Raw genomic sequence first — 24,587 nt, 5'->3', positions numbered from 1 at the left:
TTTTAACCCAACTTTCAGGCAAACAATGTTTAAAACACAAACCAAAAACAGACAAATATTTGAGTGCTGACTATCATGTCTTAGGAGTACACATCTCATGCCTAATTTTCTGGTTTTCTCACACTAAATCTGGTCTTGTCAGTGTAGAGAATTGCATGTATATGAGCTAGGTCGAGCTCACTGGAAATGTGTATTACAGAATTTTCTGCGGAATACAGCAGTGAAGTGACTTCCTCAAGTTCACACAACCAGGAAGTGTCTGAGGTAAGATTGGAACTTAGGTGTTCCTGGGGCAGCTTGGTTGAACAAAATATAGAACCCTGGACTTCGAGTGATGAAGAAATGATTTCATATCTATCCACACACAGGTCTGCCAGAGTCTGACTCCAACATGAAAAGGGTTTTATTCTCTTTCTCCTGACACCATGAGGACACAGGTGGACCCATTGGATTGTGCCCATGCGAGCTTCACTACATGGCCATAGCAGTTGCCAGTCACACTTATTTGTGGCTGATCTGTGGGAAAGCTGCTTCCCACTTTCCTACCCTATTGCTCTCTATGTTTTCAGGCTGTGGACTCTACTGTGCTCCCTGTATTGTAGCCATACATCAACACTGGAAGAATACTGGTATTCACAAAGGGTTCTTTGGATGGAGGAGAAAAGGTCCCCAAAACCAACCAATGATTTCTAAAGGAATAAGAATTAAAGGGTTAGAAAAAGGAATACACTGGGAGAAAGGGAAAGGGAAAGGTACAATGAGGTAAATTATCTCACAACAAAGAATAAAGAATGAACTATAACAGTTGAGGGGAAGATGGAGGAGGTGGGAAACCTTAATCTTGAACCTTCACCGTGAACCTTATTCTCCTCTGTACTGACTCAAGCAAGGAATGGCACCAGAAGGAATAACTCAGTTATGTATAGAAATCCATCTCACACTGTTGGAAAATTGAACGGGGAAGGGCTAGGAGAAGGGGGTGCTTCTCATTGAAGAGAGAGAGGTGGAGGCAGGAATCAGAAGCAGTTCATGTTCAAGGAGGGATAAATGTTACACACACTCCTCCAAGCTTGGTTATAAAAAGATGAAGGGGCCTTTTAGTCGTTACAGAAAACACTGGACTAGGTGGTGACGGGGGGATGGACACAGTCTATCTAAAAAGCCTGATTTTGGGGGAAGAGAAATTTCATAATTTGTTAGGTTTGGAAAGTTCTCGGGGAAATCCTTATTTGGTGGAGAGATTTTGAAAATCATACAAGATTTGGTACTTTGACATTTGGCATTGGAGTACCATGAATGAGGAAATTGAGTCTTAAGAAAATTTTGTTTTGGTGGAAGAACAAGAAAAGCATCCTTTAGAAAGATTCATTTTTCTGTATTTGGGTCACCAAACAGGAGAAATAGCATACACTTCCATAAGAAAAATAAGGGTATGAAGGCTGCATGGTAATTTTAAATTGTGTCAAGATCAAGTTTGTAGCAGAATTGACAAAAGATAGAAGATTTCTACATAAAGACGGCAAGAAGTTCCTTTTTTGAAGATGACTTAGATGAGCATGCAGATCAGAAATCTGCCTCAGACTGTGTCTCCCCCAACCCCTAGACTGCTGTGTGAGATGAGACTTCTAAATGTGCAATTATATTTTATCTTTTTCTTTTGGGTCTCTATATCTGTCCTTACCAAAGGGACTGCCCCTTTGACTTATTAATGCGTTGATCATCATCTTCTCTTTCCCTCTTTCTACATTTGTTGAGAACAATCTATTCTTGCTTAAAAGGGAGATGGATGGAAGGAAGGTTGTGTATGGAAAAGAGAGTGAGATAGCATTCATCAGAATGGAGACAGATGTGGAAAAAAGATTTGAATACATAAAAGAGGATGAATTGGGAGGAATGAGTACAATTTTTCTCTCCACAGAAATTACGTAATATATGAAATGAAACCAAAAGGGATCCATACAGGCCAGAGAGTTTTGACTTGCAAGAAATACAGGAAAATAAACTAACTGTAGGAGACACTATCAACGTGAATTAGTGCTAGATTATTTTCTAGCAGAGGAAGAGGGAAATTTGAGCAATATCATGGAGAAATCATTTCCCTAAGTTCAGAATAGCCATCAGTAGAATGGGAGACATAAGGAAGGAGTTATGTTTCACAGAGAAGGTAACACACAAAGCAAAGGTCCAACTGGTCTGGAACTTGTTTTGAGGTTAGAAGGCAGCTAAGTAGAATAAATGTGAAGTGTAGCTTGGAATTCTCATGAATAAGAAGCTAAGAAATGTTGATTTCTCTTCTAGGAAAGCTAAAGGTTCATTTTCACGGTCATCCCATACCTACAGGTATGGGAAGGGAGAACATGGTATTGGAAACTATACACCCTGTATTACCTAGTCAATGAGGTCCTAGGGGACAGACTTTGTAGTCAGGTAAAGGTTTTTAAGGCTTACTTTTGTTTCTGGAGGCTGTTCTATTCACCCCTCCAGAGTGTGAATAAGTTATTTCTCATGGTCTTGCCTCAGAAGCTGGTGTTTGGCTAAGGTCATCAATGGGCTGGGCCCGTTATCCCTGGGCCCAAATGTCAGCTACCCTTACAAGCCTAGCCCTCCATTGTCTTACCTCCAGGGAACCTTCAACTACTGCCCATTCTTCATGCTAGCAAAATGCTTTTTTATTGGTTTCTGCTGTCCTGATGCCAACTTATTGGTCACGCCCTTCAAGACCCTCCATAAATCCATTCTCCACTCACCCCAGACTACTGGAGCATGCCTAGATCCCTACCACAGTCTTTCTGAATATAAGACCCAACTTGCCTCCATGATAGTGCTCAGATTCCATCTGGACCTTATCACCAGGGTTCAGTTTCTAACTGGTCCATGTGTAAGTCACAAATGTACATGTCCTTAACCAGTCTACCCCAAATGGAAGACCTATAATCAACTTTTTCTCTGGCTGTCAAAGAAGGCTTGGTTCAGTTTATCTGGGAAGGGCAGGGGTTTGCTATTTCAGGTTCCGACCACCCCCAAACCTCAACACAATGACTTGCCCAAGGTCACATAGCAACGAAGAGTCCAGTGCAGGATTTCAACCTGGCTATTATTGCTTCTATAATGAAAAGTTTCTAACAGCACTTACATGCTGCTTTAAGGTTTACACAGCATTTTCTGGAGCTAATCTCCTTCTTTCCTCCACATATTCCTAGCACTTAGAAGCTATGACTGTTTTTGAACAGATTTTTCTTTGACATACTAGGAAATGGTGGCTGAGAGATCTCAGGGGCCCGTACCAGGTTGGAAGGGGGAGATGGGTCCTCCCACCCGGGAGGTTGCCTCGCCGCTTCTGGGCCAGCTGAAGAGAACCAGGCAGGCCTGGGCTGAAGCAGGCCCAGGGACCAGGGTGAGGGCCTCTCAAGTGACCCCCGAGGCAAGGAGACAAGAAAGGCAGGAAAGTCCTTGTGATTCTGAGTGTTGAGCCACTGGCAATCTGCTGTACTAAGGGCGCTACACTGGGGAAGGGGGAAGGTAGGTCCCTGGGACCTCCATGGTCTCACCCGATCTGTGTTCCCTGAGTGCCAGGGATGGAGGGCACTGGGCCAGGCAAGGTAGTTGCTGTGTCCAGCGATGCCATGGCAGAACGCCCCGCTACACTGTTTCCAGATGTGCACGGCACAGCCGACCAGCAGCACGACAGCCAAAGCGCACAGCAGCTCCCAGACTAGTGTTGGCCACTCTCCTGGCCCCTTGTCCCACCAATTGGCCCCCCACCACCCCTCCTCCCACCGTAACGCCCCCAAATTTCCCATCCCCCACCACATAACACCCTGGAAGCACACTGCCTCCCACTAAGGCTTGTGCTCCCACTCAGTCTCCGGCCCCCTTGGCAGCTTCAGGGTCACCAGGGTACTTGAAGGACCTCCAATCCACCTCCTCTGTGGATCCTGAAGACAACTGAGGGCTCCCAGTGAACCGTGCACAAACGGGAACCAGGCAACCAACGAACGTTCCAAGTTCCCCAAGACACAGGCTCAACCTAGGCACTGGAATGCCAGAGCCTATATGCCCTTGAGCCCCACCCCCTCAGTTCTAAGGATGGGGCATCTTAACTGATCTAATCACTCCTACCCCTTGAATGGATTGGAGACAGTTCTGCCCCACCCAGTCCAATGGACTTCACTGAACCAGCCCCAGTGTCCCCAGTCAACCACAACTACCAACCCCAGGGACCTGGCCACACAGGAGCCTCCTTCCTCACCCCCAGGGGTCCCTCAGTCAACTGAGCCCCCAGTTGAATTCTCTAGGACCACCGAAGACAGGTCAGATCTGGTCAGATTTTCCCATGTCCTAACCCTCCTAAGGCATGATGACAATCTCTGTACACCTCCCTTGAGTCCAACTTGTTGACCCCCTCAGGGGTACCCACGCAGGGTTCTGCAGCAGCAGTATCCTCATCAGGAACACAACCATCACTAGACAAAGGTGCTAGAGGAGGTTGGAAGAAGCTCACATTTGGAAATGGGGACTCAGGGATGATTCCCTGGTCAGACCTCTCTTAATCAGGGTGCTTCTCTTTTCATTCCTTATTTATCCTCTTTATAGTTTGCTTTGCATATCGTTATTTGCATGTAGTCTCCTCTGGTAGAATGTGAGCTACATTCATGGCAGGCAATGTCTTTGGTCTTTTTTTGTTTTCCCAGTGCATCACCCATTACATGCTGGGTCATCTCCAGTCATCCTGATGAACATTTGGTCACTGGACCCAGAAGGCTCAGCAGGAGAAAGGGAGGTTGGTGAGGCGGTACGCCCTAACCTCGCTCAAAACATAGTCAACTGCAAGTCATGTCAACTTTACTCTGATGACATGGTCTTCTTCAAAAACTAAGGACAAACACAGACCTATGAGTAGACCTAGATGCTTGAATAGGGATGCAGCTAGCTGGGTACCTCAGTTCATCTTTTCGATTTTGTAGACCCCTACCTTCTCCTCTCCAAAGGAAGGTAAATTTGAATGGCCAGAGGGCCACCAATAAACGTGGGGTTAATTGGCTATATTTCTTTCTTTCTTTCTCTTTCTTTCTTTTGTTCTGTCTTTCTATCTTTCTTCCTTCCTTCCTTCCATTCTTTCTTTTCCTCTTTCTTCATTTCTCTCTTTTTTATTCCTTCATTCCTTCCTTTCTGTCTCTCTGTCTGTCTGTCTGTCTTACTTTCTGTCTTTCTTTCACTTTCCTTCCTTTCTTCCTTCCCTCCTTCCTTAAATTCTTCCTTCTTTTCTTCTTTCTTTCCTTCCTTCCGTCTCTGTCTCTCTGTCTTTCTCTCTCTCTCTCCCCAAACCTTAAAGCAAGTACACTCATACATGGCACACCAATATGTCCCTGACCAAACTCCACTTAATATTTTTCTGAACCTTCTTGGTTTAAATGATTATCAGTAGTCACTGTTGCTCTTTCCCTCCAGTCGTATTTACTCATATTTTTTTCTTTTGATCATTACAATGGCCATTCCCTGATTATTTCTTAAAGAATTCTATTCATTAAACATGCATAATCACTCTCTAAGAGAATTCCAGAATAGGACTTAGCAGAAAAAAACAACATCTCCCACTGCATCCCGGCCCATCTCCAGTTATCATGATTAATATCTTGTCACTGGATCCAGAAGGCTTAGGAGGAAAATACGAGGCTGGTGACCTTGCACAGCCCTCCCTCACTCAAAACAATGTCTAGTGCAAATCACGTTATCATTTCTCTGATGTCCTTCAGAGGCCTTGGAGTCCAAGTCCTTCCCAAACAAAGGAAGAATACAACAGGTAGAGTTTCAATAGGAGCCTCAGTTGTGTGGAAGAAGGTGCAGTAAGACTGCCAAAGAGACTTAGGGGGATTCTGTTTTAGATAGCTTGATCTATGGCTGGCCAAGGTGGGAGAGTACCAACTCTTGGGAGCATCTTTAGAGCTAAATAGATTAATGTTTGGTAGTATTCACTTGTCAATGCAAGTGATCCTGGGAGTTGCACTTAAGGACCTCATTTAAAGCTTATTCAATTTTTTTATGAAGATGGGACTAAGTATTTCATTTTCTCTCCTGTTGATCTGATCTATTTACATTTATATATATATTCATGTCTTTCTCTAAAATGGTTTCATACATTGGCACGTTATTAAGCATAATATCTCCTTTAAATTGCTTCAATTTTACATTAATTAGTTATAAAGATATCTTTACATTTTGTTTTTTACATATTTATCTTCAAATATATCCATCTCCCACGAAGAGACTTCCCTTAAAATAAAAGATTTTAGAATGTGTAGCACAACTAGCCAATACATCAAAAAGTTTTTACATTAAATCAATATTCCATACTGATAGACCCTTAATATTTCAAGGGAAGGAGGGAAATAAATTTTGATATCTCTTCTAAATGGATAAAGAGTTCATTAGACTTTCAGAGCATTCAGTTAAATTTCTATAGCAGTTCTTGACATTCATACAGTTCAATGATTGTGGACCTTGTTGAAGTGGTTCTTCATATGTCAATTTCTATTTAATCTTGTGTCTTCCCATGTAAAGGAGGATGATCAGAGAGTTTATGAACGATAAGGTGGGGCATTTAGCCACATTCCTAGCCTAATTCCTCAGGCTTCTCAAAGAAGTTCAAGGCAAAGTCCTGGGTAACTGTGTCCTTCAGTTAGGCTGAGCAGAGAAGAAGTGGAACTTCTATCAGGGTAGTAGCTTACTCATGTAGTTGGAAGTGCATGTGTTCTCTGTGAGTGCTTGCAGAAGTGTCTGTGTTCTCTGGGAGTGTGCTGGACACTGTCTGACTTTCTTTTGGCCCTTCTGTAGACACCAAGAAAGGGCTTGTGTCCCCTCCACCATCTGTTGGGATGGTGCTGGGAGCAGTGAAGGACAAGGCAGCTGAACCTGCCTCTGCTGCTGCCTGAGTATCCCATGCCACTAGTGTGGCCTTTCAAACCTCTCTAGATCCTTGGCTGACTGTGGACTCTACTGGAGTCAAGAAGCATGGGAGGTTTATGGGAGAAATCAGGATCACTCTGGAGGACCTCTTAGGTGAAACTGAAGTTTTTTGGGGAAAATCCGCTGGTCCACTGGGTGTCTCAGATCTGAGCCCATTTGTGATCATGGCCACAATGAGAAGTGTACACAGAACGGTAGCTGAGCCTACAGGGATTTGAAATAGAATCTCTGACTGTGGAGCTCATCATGGGGATGCTGGTAGACTCTGCTGATTTTCTGGTAACATCAGACTCCCTAAGCCCATGAAATGTGCTCCTGGAAGAGAATGCTACAAGCAGAGGAGTTGGTTAGTTTATGCGGGCAGGTTTGGTGTTATTGTCACAGGGATATCCATTTTCTCTCAGTGGGATAATACCCAATCTCCTGAGCTACACTTTCCTCCCCCATGCACATCATGGGCACTTCCTCCCGTAGAGCACTCTCATCAGCCCTGCTCAGGCCTTGAACCTATGCTCTAGCCATTTCTTTTCAAGCCTCCTTACTTCCTTGATGCCCACACAAAAGACTGGTCTTGAAAGATTCAAGCTTAGTCTCCAGAAATTCAGCCTTGGCCTACCATGGTCCCCATAGGTGCATCACTCTCCTCATATATTTTTTCATCGAATCCAAGCTCATGCTTCATCTCACTCTCTCCTTTACCGTACATGGGTACACTTTCATCCCCCAGATCCTCTCCAGGTCTGGAAATTTGACCCAATCCTCTCTCTCATACTTCTCTAATGTCATGTGTCCATGTACTCCACTTGTTCCCCAGGTACCATTCCTTCATGATGAGGCACTCAGTTGCCTCTCACTGGTTACCACTCCTTTCTAGGCCTTGTCTCCCCCATTAGATGCAAATTCCTTGAAGGCTGGCTGCCTGAGGAGCTCCATTTCACACTGTTTCCCTATCTTTGCTGATATAAGCTGTGACCTTTGACAATGCAGAGATGAAGTTCCCAACAAGACCAGTGCGGACTGCTAGGGCAGTTTGACCATCCAGGGTAGAAATGCTTTTGACTTTCAAGCCCGTGGGTAGTTTTCTGTGGTGCTGGAACAGTGACTTCAGCAAGCATTTTGAAAAGAAAAGTAGCAGTACTGGTGCCTCTTTCAAGCAATTGCTCCCTTGGCCCAGTGGATAGTGCTTGGTCAGAGGGTATCCACAGGACTAGTGCCATGTGTTATGGGGTTTTCTGAAGGGCAAAACATGGTGGGATAGGTCCTGCTGGGTTGTGTCCGTGAGATGGCACCTTTGGAATCCTGGTCCTCCTCGAGCCCTGAGATCAGAGTGAAATCTGATAGAGTAACTGTGTTAGTGACCTTGATTGCAGTACAAGACAATGGATGCTTTGTGTCAATCTCCCATGGGGCTTTGGTGATTTTAAATGAACTTTGAATTTCAAAGAGGATGGTCTGGGTCACAGCAGACACACTTGAACCTCATCTCATATGGACAGGAGTCACTGTAGTTCCCCCTCCTACCCACTGCCAAGTGGAAGAAGGGTATATATCTCTGGCAGTCAGAATGGCCTCAGTACTTTTTGGAGTCTCCTCTGCAATTGTAGGAGGAGGTATGGCTGAGCTCAATTCAGCTGCTGTGTTGAGCCCTGGAGGAATTGAGTTGATACTTGTTATTGTCCTGCATGTAATCATGCTCTCTGTAGTCAGAGGAACCTCTGAGCTCCCTTCTGTCTGCTTGTGAAACAATATGAGCATCAGTCACCACAAAAGTTGAGCCTGCCATGGTGATCAATGAACCTCCAGGATTAGTGTTTGAGAACAGTTGATCTTCAGTAGAAGTGGTAGTCTATGGTTCAGTTGTGCTTTTCTCTGACACTCTACTTGGAATCTCGGGGCTGAGAGTGACCACAGGACAGAGAGGGCCAATATCTGGGATTTTGGTGATAAAGGTGATATCCGGCCTTGGGACAGTTGAGCTGATGTTCACCGTGGTGAGATAACTGGCTTCAGCTTCAGTAGATGAGGGGGAAACTGTGCTTTGTCCAGGGAAAACCATGCAAGTGGTGCTGGTAGTAAGAAGCAGTGCTGAGTTCACTTGAGATTCTGTGCTGTGCCCTGTAAGAGTCATAGCGATATCCCCAGCCTTCTTCTTCAATGGAGACTGGAGATTTTTTGTTGCAATCACCAGTGGAAGTAAGCCACGAGTGGTACCTAACCCCCTTGGTACTTCTCCCATAAAAGCAGCTGAGGACATAGGAGATACAGGTAAAGGAGTGATCAGTGAAGCACCTGTGCTACTTTCTCCCACTGTACCCAGAAGCTCTTGGTTGGGAGGGGACTCGAGATAAAAAGACACCATATCTGTGACCCTGCTGCTGAGGATGACACTTGGGCTTTCAGTTCCAGGAATATTTAAGCTCATAGCCTTAGACTTGTAAGTATCCTCAGAGATGGTGACTGTAGACAAAGGAGAGAAGGTCTGGGGCAAAGTAGACATAATATCTACCAATCCTGTTGACATATGTGGCTTCAGTAGAGGTCAAGAACCAGGGAACCTCTGTTTTTATTTCAGGCAGAGCCCCAGCAATGCTGGTGATGGAGATAGCAGGTGCTGGTGAAGTGAATACCAAGGATGAGTCTGATTCTCCTTCAAGCCTGACCCCGGACGTACTTGGAGAGTGGCAAGGAGTACTGTAGCCAGCTAACTCTGCCCTAGACCCTCACAAAGGAGTTGAGATGTAGTGAGCTGTACTCTCAGCCAGAAGAAACATCCCTGGGATGAGTGTGCCAGCCTGTGATGCTGCAGTGCTACATGATCTGATGGTCTCCCACACTGATGTGCTACTAGAGGCCAAACTGCCATGTCAATGTCCACTGTCACCTAGTTCTGAAGTCATTCATTGGTGCAACAGAGGGAGTGCCTCCTTCAGGGGGTGTGAAATCTGTCCTGTTGGACAAGTGCCTGTTAGAAATCTTGAATTTGGTGTCTTGTACACATCTGAAATGCAACACATCCAAAATTCTACTCATTGCCCCTCCCTGTAAACCTTCATTTTACCTCAGTTTCTCAATTTCAGGCTATCACCATCTTCCAAATCACCCAGGCTCACAGTTCAAGATTACTCTCTTTCACTCCCAATCCCATGTCTAATCTGGTGAAAAGGAATACAGATTTTGCTCTCCTGACACCTCTGCTATATGCTCCTTCACTCCTGTGACCCTATCATCATCCTGGTGCAAGCCCACATTACCTCATTCCTGGACTATTGCATTAGCCTTCTGGTGGGTTTTCTTGTCATAAGACACTCTTGTCCATCCTCCACTCAGCCACCAAAATGATTTTCCTAAAGCCCAGGTCTCCCCATGCCATTTTACCATTGAATGAAATACAATGGCTTTCTGTTACCCTCAAGAATCAAATAGAAAGTGCTGGTTGGCATTCAGAGACATTCACAGGCTGCCCCCCCTTTTATTTGCCAATCTTCTTGTAGTGACACTGGCCTTCTTGCTCTTCCTTGCATTGCCTCACCATCTCCCAACTTAGCACATTTTCGCCGACTGTCTTCCATCCCTGGAGTCCTTTCCCTCCTCATTTTACTAACTTCCTTCAAGCCCCTGTTAAGATTCCCCCCTTCCTGTAGAAAGGTATTCCTTTCCTGTCTATAGGAAGGTGTGATCTTAATAGACATGATGCCCTTGATTCTTAAGGGATCACTATTAATTCTAGTGTCCTTCTTTTATTGATAATCTCCGATTTATCAGGTATTTACCTCATCCTCCCACAGGACTTGTCAAGAGGCCAGCTCTCAGCTCATCAGGAGAGACATCCCTGATGCAATTTCACTGGGCTCTGAGAGAGCTGTGTGGCCTGTTGGAGTAGCTCTCACGCTAGGGTCCTGGTGGAGAAAGCAGAATCAGCACTGCATGTAGCCACTGGTGTAACAGAAACAGTATACTTCTCAAAAGCTGTGGGCTATGTAGGTTCAGTCGCAAGTGATACAAGTGGGATTCTCTGAGCTCATCACACTTCTTTCAGAGAGTGAAAAGAAAGTCCTGGAGTAACTGGTCTCTTCACTGAGGCTGGGCAGACAAGAGTTGGAGATCATATAAAGCCATTCAAGTTGCTCCTTGACCTGTGGGCTGCTTGTCTTAGAGTATCATGTGGTCTATAGGAAATTGTTGCCCACTCTTTTACACTCCATTGACTTTTCTATAGACACCAAAAAAGTTCGTGTGTCTCTTCCAGGAGATGTTGGCATGATTCTGGGAGCAATGGAGGACAGGGCACTGACCCTGACTGTGTTACTGTCTAGGGCAGGCATCCTACTTTTCTGGGGTGATTCACATCATAGACATATCTGGGTTTGGCCCAACTCCCATGGCACTGATGGATGTAGGATTTGAAGGTAGAGAAAAAAATGGGCCTGATTTCAATTCCTGTTATTCAGACAGAGACATGGGTAGAATCAAATCCAGTGGGCCATGGAGCCTGGGTGGTAGTGGGACTCTTCCTAGGGGATATTTCTGATAGAAGCATGTCCAAAGGGAATGCAGAAAACATTGTCCTGGCTGTACTTATCTTTAAAAGGACTGCTGGAGATTGAGCTGACTATGGCCTCTATTGGAGGCAAGGAAAGTATTGGGCTTTCAGCAAGCCCAAGGCATCTCCAGCCAATGTTTCATGTGATATTGAGGCTTCTGTGAAAGAGTACATGATTATTCTCTGTTTTGTAGGCCTGAAACCAACTGTGATGGTGGCCACAGTGAGAAGGTGGAGCTTCAATGGCTCTTGTACCTGGAGTTGTCTCTATGATGATCATCTCTGTTGCAGTGACAGAAATGGTATCTCTCTCAATAGAGACAATCTTGGGGATGCTGGTGGACCCTGTTTAGTCTCTTCCCAAGTCGGATCCACTGACATTATCCAATGTCACTATTCTTAAGTTGGAGAATTCTGTGCTTATGTAAGTTAGTTGGAGTTGACAGTTGGTTGAAGTGTGCCTAAGTGTTGAAGGACAAATTTTGGCCTCATTTAGACAGATTTTTATTGCCTCTTAACATGGCGCCTTCTATATTCAAGACATCTCCCAAACCACTGCCTCACTTTCCCCTGCATTCATTAGTTCAGCTTCAGTTCCTGGATAAGCCTTACCTATGGTGTAAGGATTCCATCAGAGACTGCTATACACTGCTATGCTAACCTTAGTGTGGCCACGTTTGTCTGTGAGGCCCATGTAAGTGAACCAATCCCATGACAAGATTCATTTTTGACTCATGCAGATCCCAGGACGACTTGCAGAACAGAGATAAGAGGAGAAGGTACTGATCCTTACTTGCAATTTTATTGATATCTGTGGCACAGGAATGAATTAGGATAGACAGTTAGACCCGGGGTCAGCTAGATTGTTCAGTGGGATAGAGCACTGGTTCTGAAATCAGGACGACCTGAGTGAAATCCAGCCTCAGATATTTGACACTGGCCATGTGACCCTGGCAAAGACACTTAACCCCAACTCTCTTGCAAAAAGATAACAAATGAAAATTAAGCTCAGATTAACTGACTGATTGATACTTGCCCAAGCCCTTACCCACAATTCTCCAAAGTTGCTATTACCCTACAGGCTTCACTGGAGAAAGCAATTAGACAGGAAAATCTGGGTACCACATTTCAGGAAGTATGTCAAAGGAATATGATTCAATCTACACTGCTAACGCTTATCCTTGTGAGGCTTTGGTCAAAGGTTCACATCTACTTTAGAGTTTTCTCTACTTTAAAATATTTGTACTAGACAACTAAATTCCCTTCAAGTCCTAGTAATATGAGTCCATAAGCGCAAGCAGAATGGTGAATTGTTGGCCAAGTAAAGATGTTTGCCATTCCAGTCATGGCAAGAGATATGACTTCAGATGTAGCAGAAGATGAGGTGCTGTCAGTTCTTTCTCCTATATGAGTCACAGAGCTACTGCTGCTAAAAGTAGCATGACTTGCCACTGTTGATACAGGACACAAGACTGTTTTTGCTCCAAGCCTGAATCCCAGGAAAGGAGGGTGTAGTGTAGAGTGGAATTGCCATCTGGCCTGGTGCTAGACACTCCAGCATGACTTGCCTTGAGGTCAGCTGAGGTCTCAGCAGGAAAAGATGCCCTGTCACCATTGCTCCCCATCCCCGACTCATCTCAAATGAAGGGGTGCTTATGGAAGCCATATAACTAGCCAGCTGTCTGTTTGCAAGAGTGATGAAAAATCTAGGATCTCTTCTAACACTAGGAGGAAAAGATGTTTCTCCAGTCACTGGTCCAACTGATCTGGCTGCCCCCTCAGAATGCAAGGTCTCCCTGTGTTCAGAGGTAGGAGGTAGAGTTTGTGTTGTCAGGGCTCTTGTCGTGAGAGGAGAGGGGATAGTTTGAGAAAGGTTGGCTCCTTGTCTTACATCATGGGAGCCAACAGTGGATGTTGTCTCTGGCCTGGTAAAAGTTGGGGATCCCTCTGAATGTGTTTGATATTTGAGAGTTGTGTGGTGTTTGAGTGTACATTCCAGAAAGAAAACAGACAGTGTTATAGGCCCAGATATCCCTTGGTAGGTGCCAAGGAAGAACATGTGTTGGGATGATCCTTATAGCACGATGGTGCTGGGCAGCTGAGCCAGACTCTCTTCAAGTCTAGGAGTCTGACTTCGGTGGGGTAGTGACCTCAGCTTGTACTGGATTCAGTGCTGGGTTTTCTCCTGGTTCTTTGCCATGGAAAGTTGAAAGAGAGAAGGACATGGAGGCAGGAGGACTGGTGCCCATCCCTAAAGCTGAGGCAGTTGTGCAGAGGATATCTGGTCGAATTGTCATAAATATTGATCCCATACTGGTTTTCTCCATGGTAATTGTACGTGCTTTAGACAGGATGATTGGGAGAAGAGAAGGAATTCTCCCAGGGACGCTGGTCTGTAATGGAGTGCTTGACTCAGAGGTAGTTGTTGTTTCATCTGAAGTCAAGGTGAACAACAGACTCCTGGTTGCCATGTTCCCTCCTGCAGATGTCTTGGGTACAGCAGGGGTTCTCGTTGAAGAAGAGGTTGATTGTGTGTGAGGGTGTCTTGATTTACTGGCCAGTTGTCTCAGTGGGAACATGTTGGCTGGTGGACTGAAGTGAAGGAAGTACCTCCATGGCAACTGACTCTGTTGGAGCATTTGACAAAGAGGGTGATCTCAAAGATGGTGTTCAGCCCTGAAAAGTCACAAGTTTGAGGAGATGAGCCTCCTGCCTGGGTTCTTTTTCTAGGGAATTCTGTGATTGAGTAGTTGATTGGCACATGTGAAGGCTGCAGGGAAGCAAAGACAGCAGGCTATTCATCCCCATTTCTCCTCAATAATGCAATTCCATCTTAGGGAGACCACCCCTACCACTTCACTTTCTCCTTCAATGCCTAACATAAACACATTTTCCCTGATATGTGTAAGTTAATCCACCAAAGGGGCTCACTGGGGACCATGACTAATACTACTCTGGGGTACAGCATGCAATATCTAGCTGGCCTAAATCCAGCCCCATTCTGCCCACTACCCAAGCCTCACTAGAGCTCTTACCTAGGAACCCTAACCTCTGGCGCAGGCCCCTCATATCATTCTCTTACTGGTCCCCGTACCTATGGTCCCTCTCCTAAGCTCACCTCGGTGCCCCTCTTCTATTCAGTTAAGATGCTCTCTGACTTCCCTCCTTGCCATGTAAACATGACTCTTCGCCACCTAAATTCTGCCACCTTCTTTACTTAACTTAGTTCTAGCCAAGTCATCCCTCTGCTTCCCTCCAGCCTCACCTGTTATGCTGGCCCTGTCCCACCTAAGCATCAGACTTTGCTCCTTTCTCTTCAACTCTGCTTCCAAACCTCCTCCTCTCCTACCCCAATGAGCTCTGATTCCTTTACTCCTCAATTGTCTCCCTCTACTGTTCACTCTCACCTCTTTTTTTCATCCTGACTCCTTATTAAACCAATTCATTTCCACACTGTAGCCCACTCCTGTATCCCTAGCCCCTTCATCATTTCCTTCCTTATTCCCTTTCAAAACTCAGCCTTCGATCAGTCCCCCCCTTTCCCACTATGCATACTACACATATGCTACAAGATGAAGTTGGAGAAAGTCACACAATCGTTCTGACTAGGTCCACGACAAATTGGTAACACCACGTCAACCGGGCCCTCACTGCTCTAGGCAAACCTTCTATACCTCCCTCATCAGCTCACTCTTCTTCTCTCCACAGTGAATCTTACAAACCTACTCATCCCTCCTCAAACGTCCTATGGTTCTCCCTCCCCTTATACTCTCTCTGCTGAGAACTTCACCTCATACTGTACAGAAAATATTGAGAGCTTTCCCCATGAGCTCCTCATTCACGTGTCTTCTGCCCCTCTTTCCTGTCTTCTCACCAAGTCTAACACCTGAAAAGGGGGAATTCTTTCCATCTCATCTCCACCAACAGTTTATCCCACTCTACCATCTGTCTCCACCTCCTATTTTCAGTCTTTCACTCCTGCTCTTTCTCTGCTGCTTACAAATATATCCTCATCTCCCCCTTCCAAGAAAACCCCTCACTTGATCCTACCATCCCTTCTAACTCTCATCTTCTCTCTTTTCTGTCCTCTGTGGCTAAACTCCATGGAAAGGCCACTACAAAAGACCCTTCCACCATTCTCTCTTTTTAAGCCTTCACCATCCTGCTATGACCTCATTACGACACAAAAACTACTTCCTCCTAAGTTATCAGGGATCTCTTCGTTGCCAAATTCAGCAGCCTTTTCTCTGTCCTCATTATTCTTGACCACTCTGAAGCCTCTGAACCCCAGGACCATTCTCTCCTCCTTGATACCCTCTCTTCTACAAGTTTTCAAGGTTCTTTTCTAACCTCTCTGATTGCTCCATCTCAGGTTCCTGGGTTGGTTCCTCCTCCAAACATAGGTGACTCTCAAGGTTCTATCCTGGGCCCTCTTCCCTATACACTTTCACTGAGTGATCTGATCAACTCCCATAAATTCAATTATCATCTGTATGCTGATGGTTCCCAACTCTAACTTTCCTGCCCCAATCTTTCTACTGATCTTGTGTCTCTGCGTTTCAGATATCTCAACCTGAATATCAAGTAGACACATGAAACTCACCATGTCCACAACTGAACTCATTGTCTTTATCCTTAAACCATTTTCCACTACTCCTTTCTGTACCCCTGTAACAAATAAGACCACAGTCTAGTCCACTAATCCTGGATGCTTCACAATCTCTCAATCCCTATAGTCAAAGTGTTACCATAGCCTGACAATCTCACTGTTGCAACATCTCTTCTACAAGTCTTTTCTCCTGTGGTACTTGGTGAAGGGCTAATCATCTCACATGGATTATTGCAATACTTTGCAGGAATATGTGCTGTCTCTGAAGTCTGCTCACGTCTCTCTCCACTCCAATCTAACCTCCAGTCAGCCATTCCAGTGTTTTTCCTAAAAAAATGGTCCTATATTTTCACATAAACTGCTTCCCACTTGCCCACTTAATAATCTCCAATGGCTCCTTTTCACTTCCAGGATCCAATACAAAATGCTGTATGACCTTAAGCCCCGCATAACCTAGGACCCTCCTAACTTGCTGGTATTCACACACCTTACCTCTCAACTCATACTCTTGTATCTAGTGATGCTGGTCTCCTGGATGTTTCATCACGCAGACCCTCAACTACCCAATTCCAGGCATTTTTTCTGGCTGCCCCCCATACTTGGACCTCTGCCCTCCCTCCCCCCCACCACTCTACCTTACGAACCTCCCTGACTTCCTTTTATGTCCCAGCCAACATGTCATCTTTTACTGGAAGCCTTTCTCAGTCTCTTCCCTCTGTTAATTATGTTCTACTTACCCTGTATAGAGATTGTTAGTACATGTTTCTTTGCTTCTTGTCTCCATTACATTGTAATCAGGGTCTGTCATTTGTTTTCACATCCCCAGAGCTTAGCAGGGGACTAGCACATGGGAGGATTTTAATAAATGTCTATTTACTAACAGAGTCAGGGCAGGCACTGGGGTGAGTGATGTGGATACAAAGAAGGGAAAGAAAGAGCCTGTGCTCCAAAACTTTCCAGGCCAATGGGGAAGACAACGTACTGTGTAGGGTACAGAGACGCTTAGCAATGAATGAGAGAGTCAGAGATATTAGCAAAGAGAATAGTTCGTTTATTGACTTTCTCAAGAAAGGGTTCCCTCAGAGTGCTGGAACCTAAGAGAGCTGAGGTGTGTTCAGCTCAGCAGATTAAAACTTCTAACAACAATCCTCTCCTCACTAACCCCCTTCCTCAGGGCTCATTGGTGCAAGCCCTGAGGGTACAATTCACAGAAATCTACGCTAGCGACAGAGAACAAAGACAGTTGCACAAACTTGCCTGGAGACAAGGACAGGAGGGAGGTGGGGGGGGGAGAGGTGTTATTTCTCCTAGCTATGTGCCTATAACATGGTGGGGTGGGGGAAGTCTGGGAAAGTACATAATATATTGAGATATTTCTTTACAAGTCAACAGGACAAGAAAAAATTGACTCTGTGAGGAGGCCTGCTTCACTCCTGAGAAATCTTCAGAGATCATCTCTCACAACACTAACCACTCTTTACAGATGAGCTCTCAGGCAATGAGAAGCCATTGCATGCTGTGGAGAAGGTGAGGGCAATGGTGACTGTGAAGCCTTGGAAAGTAAATGTTTGAAGGATTTGAGGAGGCTGCTGCCTTTACAGCAGCAGCAGCTACTTCTGGGCCTATCAGCACACAGACTGAACATTTGAAAGTTGCCTACCTGAACTTCCAGGATCCAAGATGGCAGAGTACATTGTAAGTGCTGTCACCATGCCTTGTTGATCTTGAAAACTCCAGAGAATATTGGCCCAGGATATATCGAGGAGAAGTGGAACGAGTAGAAGGAATACACCAGTCTTTTAGCTGGGGAGACTGGGGAGATTGACAGGAAGGGTCCTTCTTGCTGTGTCTGAAGGGGACCAGTTTCGGACATGAGACATCTCAGAAAACCTCACTTCATCATATCTTATAGCACAATAGAATTCCATTATGTTCATACACCACAACTTGTTCATCCATTCCCAATCTGATGTGTGTCCCCTCCATCTCCAGTTCTGAGTCAACACAAAGAGAGCTGCTATAAATAATTTGGTACGTGTGGGACCTGTCCCTATTTTTTGTTCTCTTTAAGATAGAGTCCTAGAAAAGATACTGCTGGGTCATAGAGTAAGATCATTTTTGTAGCCCTTTGGTCATAGATCCAAATTGCTCTCCAGAATGGTTGGATCACCTCACAGCTCTGCCAGCATTGAATTAGTGTTCCGGCTCTTCAAATCTTCTCCAATATTTATCATCTTCTTTTTTGTCAAGGTAGTCAATCTGACGCAAGTGATGTGGTACCCCAGAGTTGTTTTCATTTGTGTATCTCTAAACAATAGTGATTTAGAGCACTTTTTCTTATAAATACAGATAGTTTTATTTTCTTCCTCTGAAATCTGCCTGGTTATATCTTTTGACCAATTGTCAACTGGGAAATGACTTGTATTCTTGGACATTTGACTCAGCTCTCCATATATTTTAGAAATCATAATTTTAGAAATTTGGATAGGAGACAACAGTTACAAAAATGTTTTTCCCATTTTTCTGCTTCCCTCCTACTTTTGGTTGCTTTTGGTTTGCTTATGCAAAAGTTTTTCAATTTAATGTAATCAAAATTATTTGTATTGCACGTTACAGCCCAATGGCATGAGATGGAAAGAGAATTCCATTTGAAGGTACTGTATACATTATGAAATATTTGGGAGCCTACCTGCCAAAATAAACCTAGGAGCTGTGGGAACACAATCAGAGAACACTTTTCTCACAAATATAGTGAGATCTAAACCACTGGGAAAACATCAGTTACTCCAGGGTAGCCTGAGCTAATGCACTAAAAATGATAATTCAACCTAAATTAATGTACTTTTTCAGTGCCATCCCAATCAACAACCAGATATTACTTTGAAGACCTAGACAACAATATCAAAATTCATCTGGAAATATAAAAGATCCAGAATATCAAGCTATGTAAGGAAAAGAAATATGAGTCAAGCTGACGTACTACAACAGATATTAAATCGCATTACAAAGCAGCAATCATCAAAACGACTTGGTCCTGTCTATGAAATAAAACAGCAGATCAGTGGAGTAGGTTAACTTCACAAGACACAGTAGTCAATGAGTACAGTAATCACCTGTTTGATAAACCCAAAGATGCCATCTTCTGTGATAAGAACTCACTGTTTGACAGAAGCTGCTAGAAAAACTGGAAAATAACAAGGAAAATTTGGACATGTGACACCATATACCAACATAAAGTACAAATGGTTTTCCAATTTAGGTATAAAGGCTGATTGATTGCATAAACAAATTAGGGGTGTAAGAAATAGTTTATCTCTCAGATTATGGAGAATGCACGATTTTATGACCAAACAAGAGATAGAGAACATTATGAAATGCAAGATGGATAATTTTGTTTCCATTAAATTGCAAGGATTTTGTACAAAGGTAAGTCATCCAAGATTAGGAGGGAAATAGAAAACTGGAAATAATTTTGAAAACTAGTGTCTGTGGTCAGGGACTCATTTTTAAAATAAATAGAGAACTTAGCCAAATTAACAAGAATACAATTCATTCCCCAACTGAATACTGGTCAAAGATATGAAGAGTGAATTTTCAGAGACAGAAATTAAAGCTACGTATATTCATAAGGAAAATGCTCTAAATCACTTTTGCGCAAAATGAGGCAAATAAACACAAGCTATGCCTATAAGATTCCCTAACATGACAAAACAGGAAAATGATCAATGTTGGATTAGATGCGAGTAATTTGGAAGACTAATTCGTTGTTGGTGGAACTCTAAGGTGATCTAACCATTCTGCAAAGCAATTTGGAACTATGACCAGAGATCTACCCCATCTTTTTCCTCTCCTTGTGTGGGACCTAAAGTCCTTCAGGACCTGCTGGGACAGGGGACCCAACTACCATTTAGGAAGTTTGGTGTTTCAGCCAGAGAGAGAAAGGCTGGTCCCACTGAAAGAGAAGTAATGTGCTTTTGCAAACAGCTGAGAAAGAAAGGTGATGGAAACAAAATAAAACCCTATCATACAGGCATTTTTTTGTTGGAAAGGTATACTAAAGAAAATAATCATTTTACTAAAAGCCTTACCAGTACGTCAGCTTCCCTAAATACTCCGTATACCAGATTTTCTAGCAGCAGACTTCAACATGGCAATGAGTCAGAAGAACAAGAAAGACATTCCAAGTAATTTTGAAATTGTAAAAGGGGATTTTGCAACAATGAAATCGTTGTAATTTTACTATTTATAGACAACCAACTATATACGATGTATGTACTTGAAAAATAAAGTAAAAGGTCCGAAAGAAATGTTTTCTTCTCTGGAGGAAAAGAAAGCTTATTCAGATGCAAGGTCATTGTTTCATTACTGACTGGGTGTTGAAAGGGTGGTTCTGTTCCTTTCAGTCAAAGCTGGAATTTTCAAGTTCCCTAGAAGCAGCAGATGGGCAGGTAATGGAGAGGTCCATTAAGTAACATTCCATCCATGAGTCCATGAAGGCATCGATTCATGTATTTTGGTCTTGTGTTCTTCCATTTGGTGTTGAAGACTATCTATTTGTTGCTTTTTTCACCAAAGGAAACAGGTCAAAGGAATAAATACTATGTAAAACAAAACACAGGAACAGCAGAAAGAGCTATAATCATTTTCTACAACAACATTTAAAATATTAGCTTCCAAAGCAAGAAGAAAGCCCTTGTTAACAACTGGATGTGGCTGAATATAGACTTGGGTTCTCAACCTTCTACTGTATCTTAACATCAACTGGAACAAGATCGTACAGTTAACCATTTAAGAAAACCCAAAATTAGACGAAAATGAAATTATACTTCAAAACTTTTTATCTGTTGAAAAGAGGAACATATGATAGGATTAGACATAAGAAACCCACAACACCCTTATCCCTTCACCAATCACCACGAGAAACAAAATCAGCAGAGTCTAAGTAGCTTCATTAAGTGTAATCCATCAACTTGTGATGTTTCAAAATCTCACAAATATTCAAAGGAAACATGCATCCACTAAGGGATCAAAGGTTCTATCCGGAGACAATAGACAACACATACATCAGAAATGATGACTTGTGAAGACCTAGGCATCCACACTTGCCACCTCAAACTTTGACAAAAACACCCCCTAAAGTGAATAAACTTAGGGCCTCTCAGCTAGCTTCTCCCTAAGGATCTGCTGGGATAGAGAACTGACCACGTCTTGAGAAAGCCCATTCCCCTTTGTGTCAGCTGGAATTTTGGTGACACTGCTAATTCTACTGTTTGGCATTCTGCTGCATGGGACTCTGCTCTCTTGCATGTGACTGCCTATCAAATACTTGAACACTGCCACAATTCCTGCAGATATCCTCTTTATCCAGCTACTCATGGCCTGCTCCTCCCTAAATAAGCTGGCAGGGCCTGAAGACCACCAATCATTATGACGACACTTTCTACTTTACCAATGAGCTTCATATTGCCTTTTGGATATGCATTTACTGGGATAAGGTACAGAGAGATGATTGCCTTCCTAGGTCTGGGTATGTTCATTTCTTATTTCAGCAAAGATCACTCTAGCTCTCTTGTCCGCCATATTACACTACTGACTCACCTGGAGCTTGGAGTGCCCTAAAAGGCCAGATTCTTTCAGGACAATCACTGCCTAATAATACCTGTCCCTGTAATTTATTAGTGAAGTAGATTTTTTGATCCTTAATTATTTTATTCTAGTTAATAATTTTATACTCCAAAGAGACCAAAGAAGAAGGAAAGGATTAATACATGCAAAATGTTTATGGTAGCATTTGTTGCTACAGCAAAGAACTGAAGACTGAGGGCATGTTCATCCATTACAGAATGACTGAAAACATGGCATATCAATGGAAGAGAACATTGCTTCACAGTATAGAGTTATAAAAGGGATAAAGTGCAATCTAGGATGACATATGAGCTGACAGATTGAAGCACTATTACATACACTGACAGCAATGTTGTAAAGAGAAATTCCTCCAAAAGACTTAAGACTCTGGCCAATGCAATGATGAATCAGTGACTCAGAAGACTAGTAATGAAGCAGGCCTCCATCCTCTTGGTACAGATTATAATTGCAGAATCATACTATTTTTAGCGATAACAGATGTGTGATTCCCCCTCCCTCCTATTATCTTAGTCTGTGAGAATGGGGGCGGATTACGTTTGCTTCAGGGAGGATTAGAAGGAAGGATTAAATACTTGGGGGGCAAGTGTAACAAGAAGATACTGATGCCAAAAATAAAACAAAAATGAGGTACAAAACACATTTAAAAACATCCAGCAAAGAAGAGAATCAAGTTCAGAAAGGGGACACAGACATATGTAAGCCACATAAAATAAATACACTTTAAAATTACCCAAACTAAGTATAAAAGGGATTCATGGTTTCATACACAATTCTCTTTTCTCTCTTTTTTCTAACTTTGATAGATGTAGTCATTTTGGTTGATGTTTGTCAAATTCTTAATTAAAGAGACCAAAAATAATTTCATCTTACTAGATTTGACCTAATAATTTTACCATGTGAGATCTTTTGGCATCCTGACTGTTATAGCCGTTAACTGTTTTGGAAAAGCATGCCATCTATGCCTAAGTCACTGAGGTATGACTACGACTTGAGTCTGGTCTTTCATCTTCTTGTAAATCCATCTGAACGTACTACCTTCTAGCCATTTTCTTCACTCGCTTTGGAAAGGACTGCATGGGAAACTTGCCCAAATGACTGGCTACAATCTAGATAAAGGATAACTCCAGCATTCCCCTTCCTGAGCAGTCTAATGACTCTGAGAAGAAGGGAGATGAAATGAACTGGGTGTGACTTTGGGAAAGCTAACACCAGCCGCTGACACTTCCTGCTTTTCTAGCCATTTTCTAGCCACCCTCTGAATAGCATGATCTATAATTTCTCAGCAACAGAGGTGACCCTCCTTATTCTCCATGTGCAGACTTCGTTCTCTTTCCTTTGTAGAAGATCGGGACATTTGCCCTCCTTTGGTCCTCTCCCGTGCTCCATGATTTTCCCCAAATCCTAGTTTGTCGCCTCACCAGTGACATCTGCCTTGTTTTTCCCAGTACCTTAAGAGCTCAACTGTGCCTGGTGCCCTGAAGTTGCCAAAGGCAGTCAGGTACCTTTGTTAACTCAGGCATCTTCTTGTTGAACAACTATTTCAGTATAAAATGGATTCTGCTTAGTCAAGAAAACAAAAGTGCAGTAGGAGGGGCTGCCTCTTGGCTCTCAGGTAGATCATACAGCTGGAGCCCTAGTACCAAACCCTGTTTAATCTTCCTCTATTTCCACAATGAGATAAAATCTTCTAAGAAGTTTAAATTTAAAAATTTAAGTTAAAATTTAAAAGTGAGCCTTTTCTTCTGTTCATCCTCCCTCACAATCAAAGATATGCCAATTAAAAGAAATTAAAGGCATCCTCCAAACTGGTCAAAACAAGGAATATTGATCAACGATGTAGGGTTGTGACGTTCTGTCTTGTCCAACTCTTCTTGACTCCATCTGGCATTTCACATAGATTCAAATAGTCCTGAACTGTAGAGGAAGAAAGCAGTCTCAGTGAGAAGGTTAACAGGTGAGGAAGAGGGTGACCCAGTTGTCTCTATGTCTGTCTACTGATTAAAGAAGCCTCTCTCCTGGTAGTAGAGGTCAGCTGGTCTTCTCTGGTGTCTTAGTTCTGTTTAGTCTTGCTTTCCTTCATGCTATTCCCCTTGCCTTGGAAGCCATTGTCTGCAGTCTCTGCAGAGGAGAACCCCAAACTCCTCTGAGAATGGTCCAATTCATTCTCCCTTCCTTTGAATCCCTCTAAAACATAAATATACCTGTCTTTATCTATTAAATGTGTGTGTATACTAGATTCGTTTGTAAGACTCTCCTAAGTTGTATCTCCTGTTTTCAATCCTGGGTGCACATACAGTATGTATCAATAAAGCACGGATGAGTGGAAAAACCAAAATCACTTAGAGATATCCCACTCTGGCCAGGGCTGCCACACAAGGGGAGGCCTCCTGGTAGGAGTTGGAGCACGCCTGTGCAAACTGTGGCCCTCGGGCCCTGGGGCTAGAAGCAGTGGGCCCCAGGACTTCCTTTTCATACAAAGGATGTTTTCCTCTACATTTTCCAGTGACCAAGCCTGAAATGCTCTGGTGGGCAGCACAGGGCCCATGGGATACAGGTTGGGAAGCCCTGGGCTAGAGGCTCACCCTGTGTTGGGGATTTGGTCAAGAGGAATTTTGTTCAGGTGTGAGTTGTCAGAGGGAGTCCATAGGTGATTCTATTCAAGTCAGAAACTTTTTTCATCTTGTGAGAGGTAGCAACATGGCATGGACACAAGGGAATGAAGAGGTTTTTAGCCTGGCAGACCCACTTGTTGGGCATTTAGCATAAGTGACATGAAAGCATGTTCCAAACATATTTCCTTTTTTATAATGAATGATAAACAAATAGGTC

At 43.5% G+C, this 24,587-nt stretch overlaps 1 protein-coding gene and 1 long non-coding RNA gene across 13 annotated transcripts in view; both read right to left on the bottom strand.

Moving 5' to 3' along the window:
* Positions 1-24,587, bottom strand: part of LOC140524834 (golgin subfamily A member 3-like) — a 71,223-nt gene that overhangs the window by 11,211 nt on the left and 35,425 nt on the right. For 2 of the 12 annotated variants that reach the window (XM_072639659.1, XM_072639666.1), the window contains exon 1: positions 3,549-4,044. The exons of the other annotated variants lie outside the window; for them this stretch is intronic. In XM_072639659.1, the coding sequence (XP_072495760.1) occupies positions 3,549-3,812 (264 nt within the window). In that variant the 5' untranslated portion in view covers positions 3,813-4,044. Of the gene's footprint in view, positions 1-3,548; positions 4,045-24,587 lie in introns of those variants that run through there. 12 annotated transcript variants of the gene reach the window in all.
* LOC140524840 (uncharacterized) lies at positions 17,141-24,585 on the bottom strand. Its single transcript, XR_011973850.1, has 2 exons — positions 21,315-24,585; positions 17,141-20,672 (listed from the first exon to the last, which is right to left on the bottom strand). It is a non-coding gene; the product is annotated as an uncharacterized lncRNA (long non-coding RNA).

The sequence above is a fragment of the Notamacropus eugenii genome, chromosome 2 (assembly GCF_028372415.1).
Source record: "Notamacropus eugenii isolate mMacEug1 chromosome 2, mMacEug1.pri_v2, whole genome shotgun sequence".
Taxonomy (NCBI): domain Eukaryota; kingdom Metazoa; phylum Chordata; class Mammalia; order Diprotodontia; family Macropodidae; genus Notamacropus; species Notamacropus eugenii.
This window is presented reverse-complemented; position numbering and strand designations above follow the sequence as displayed.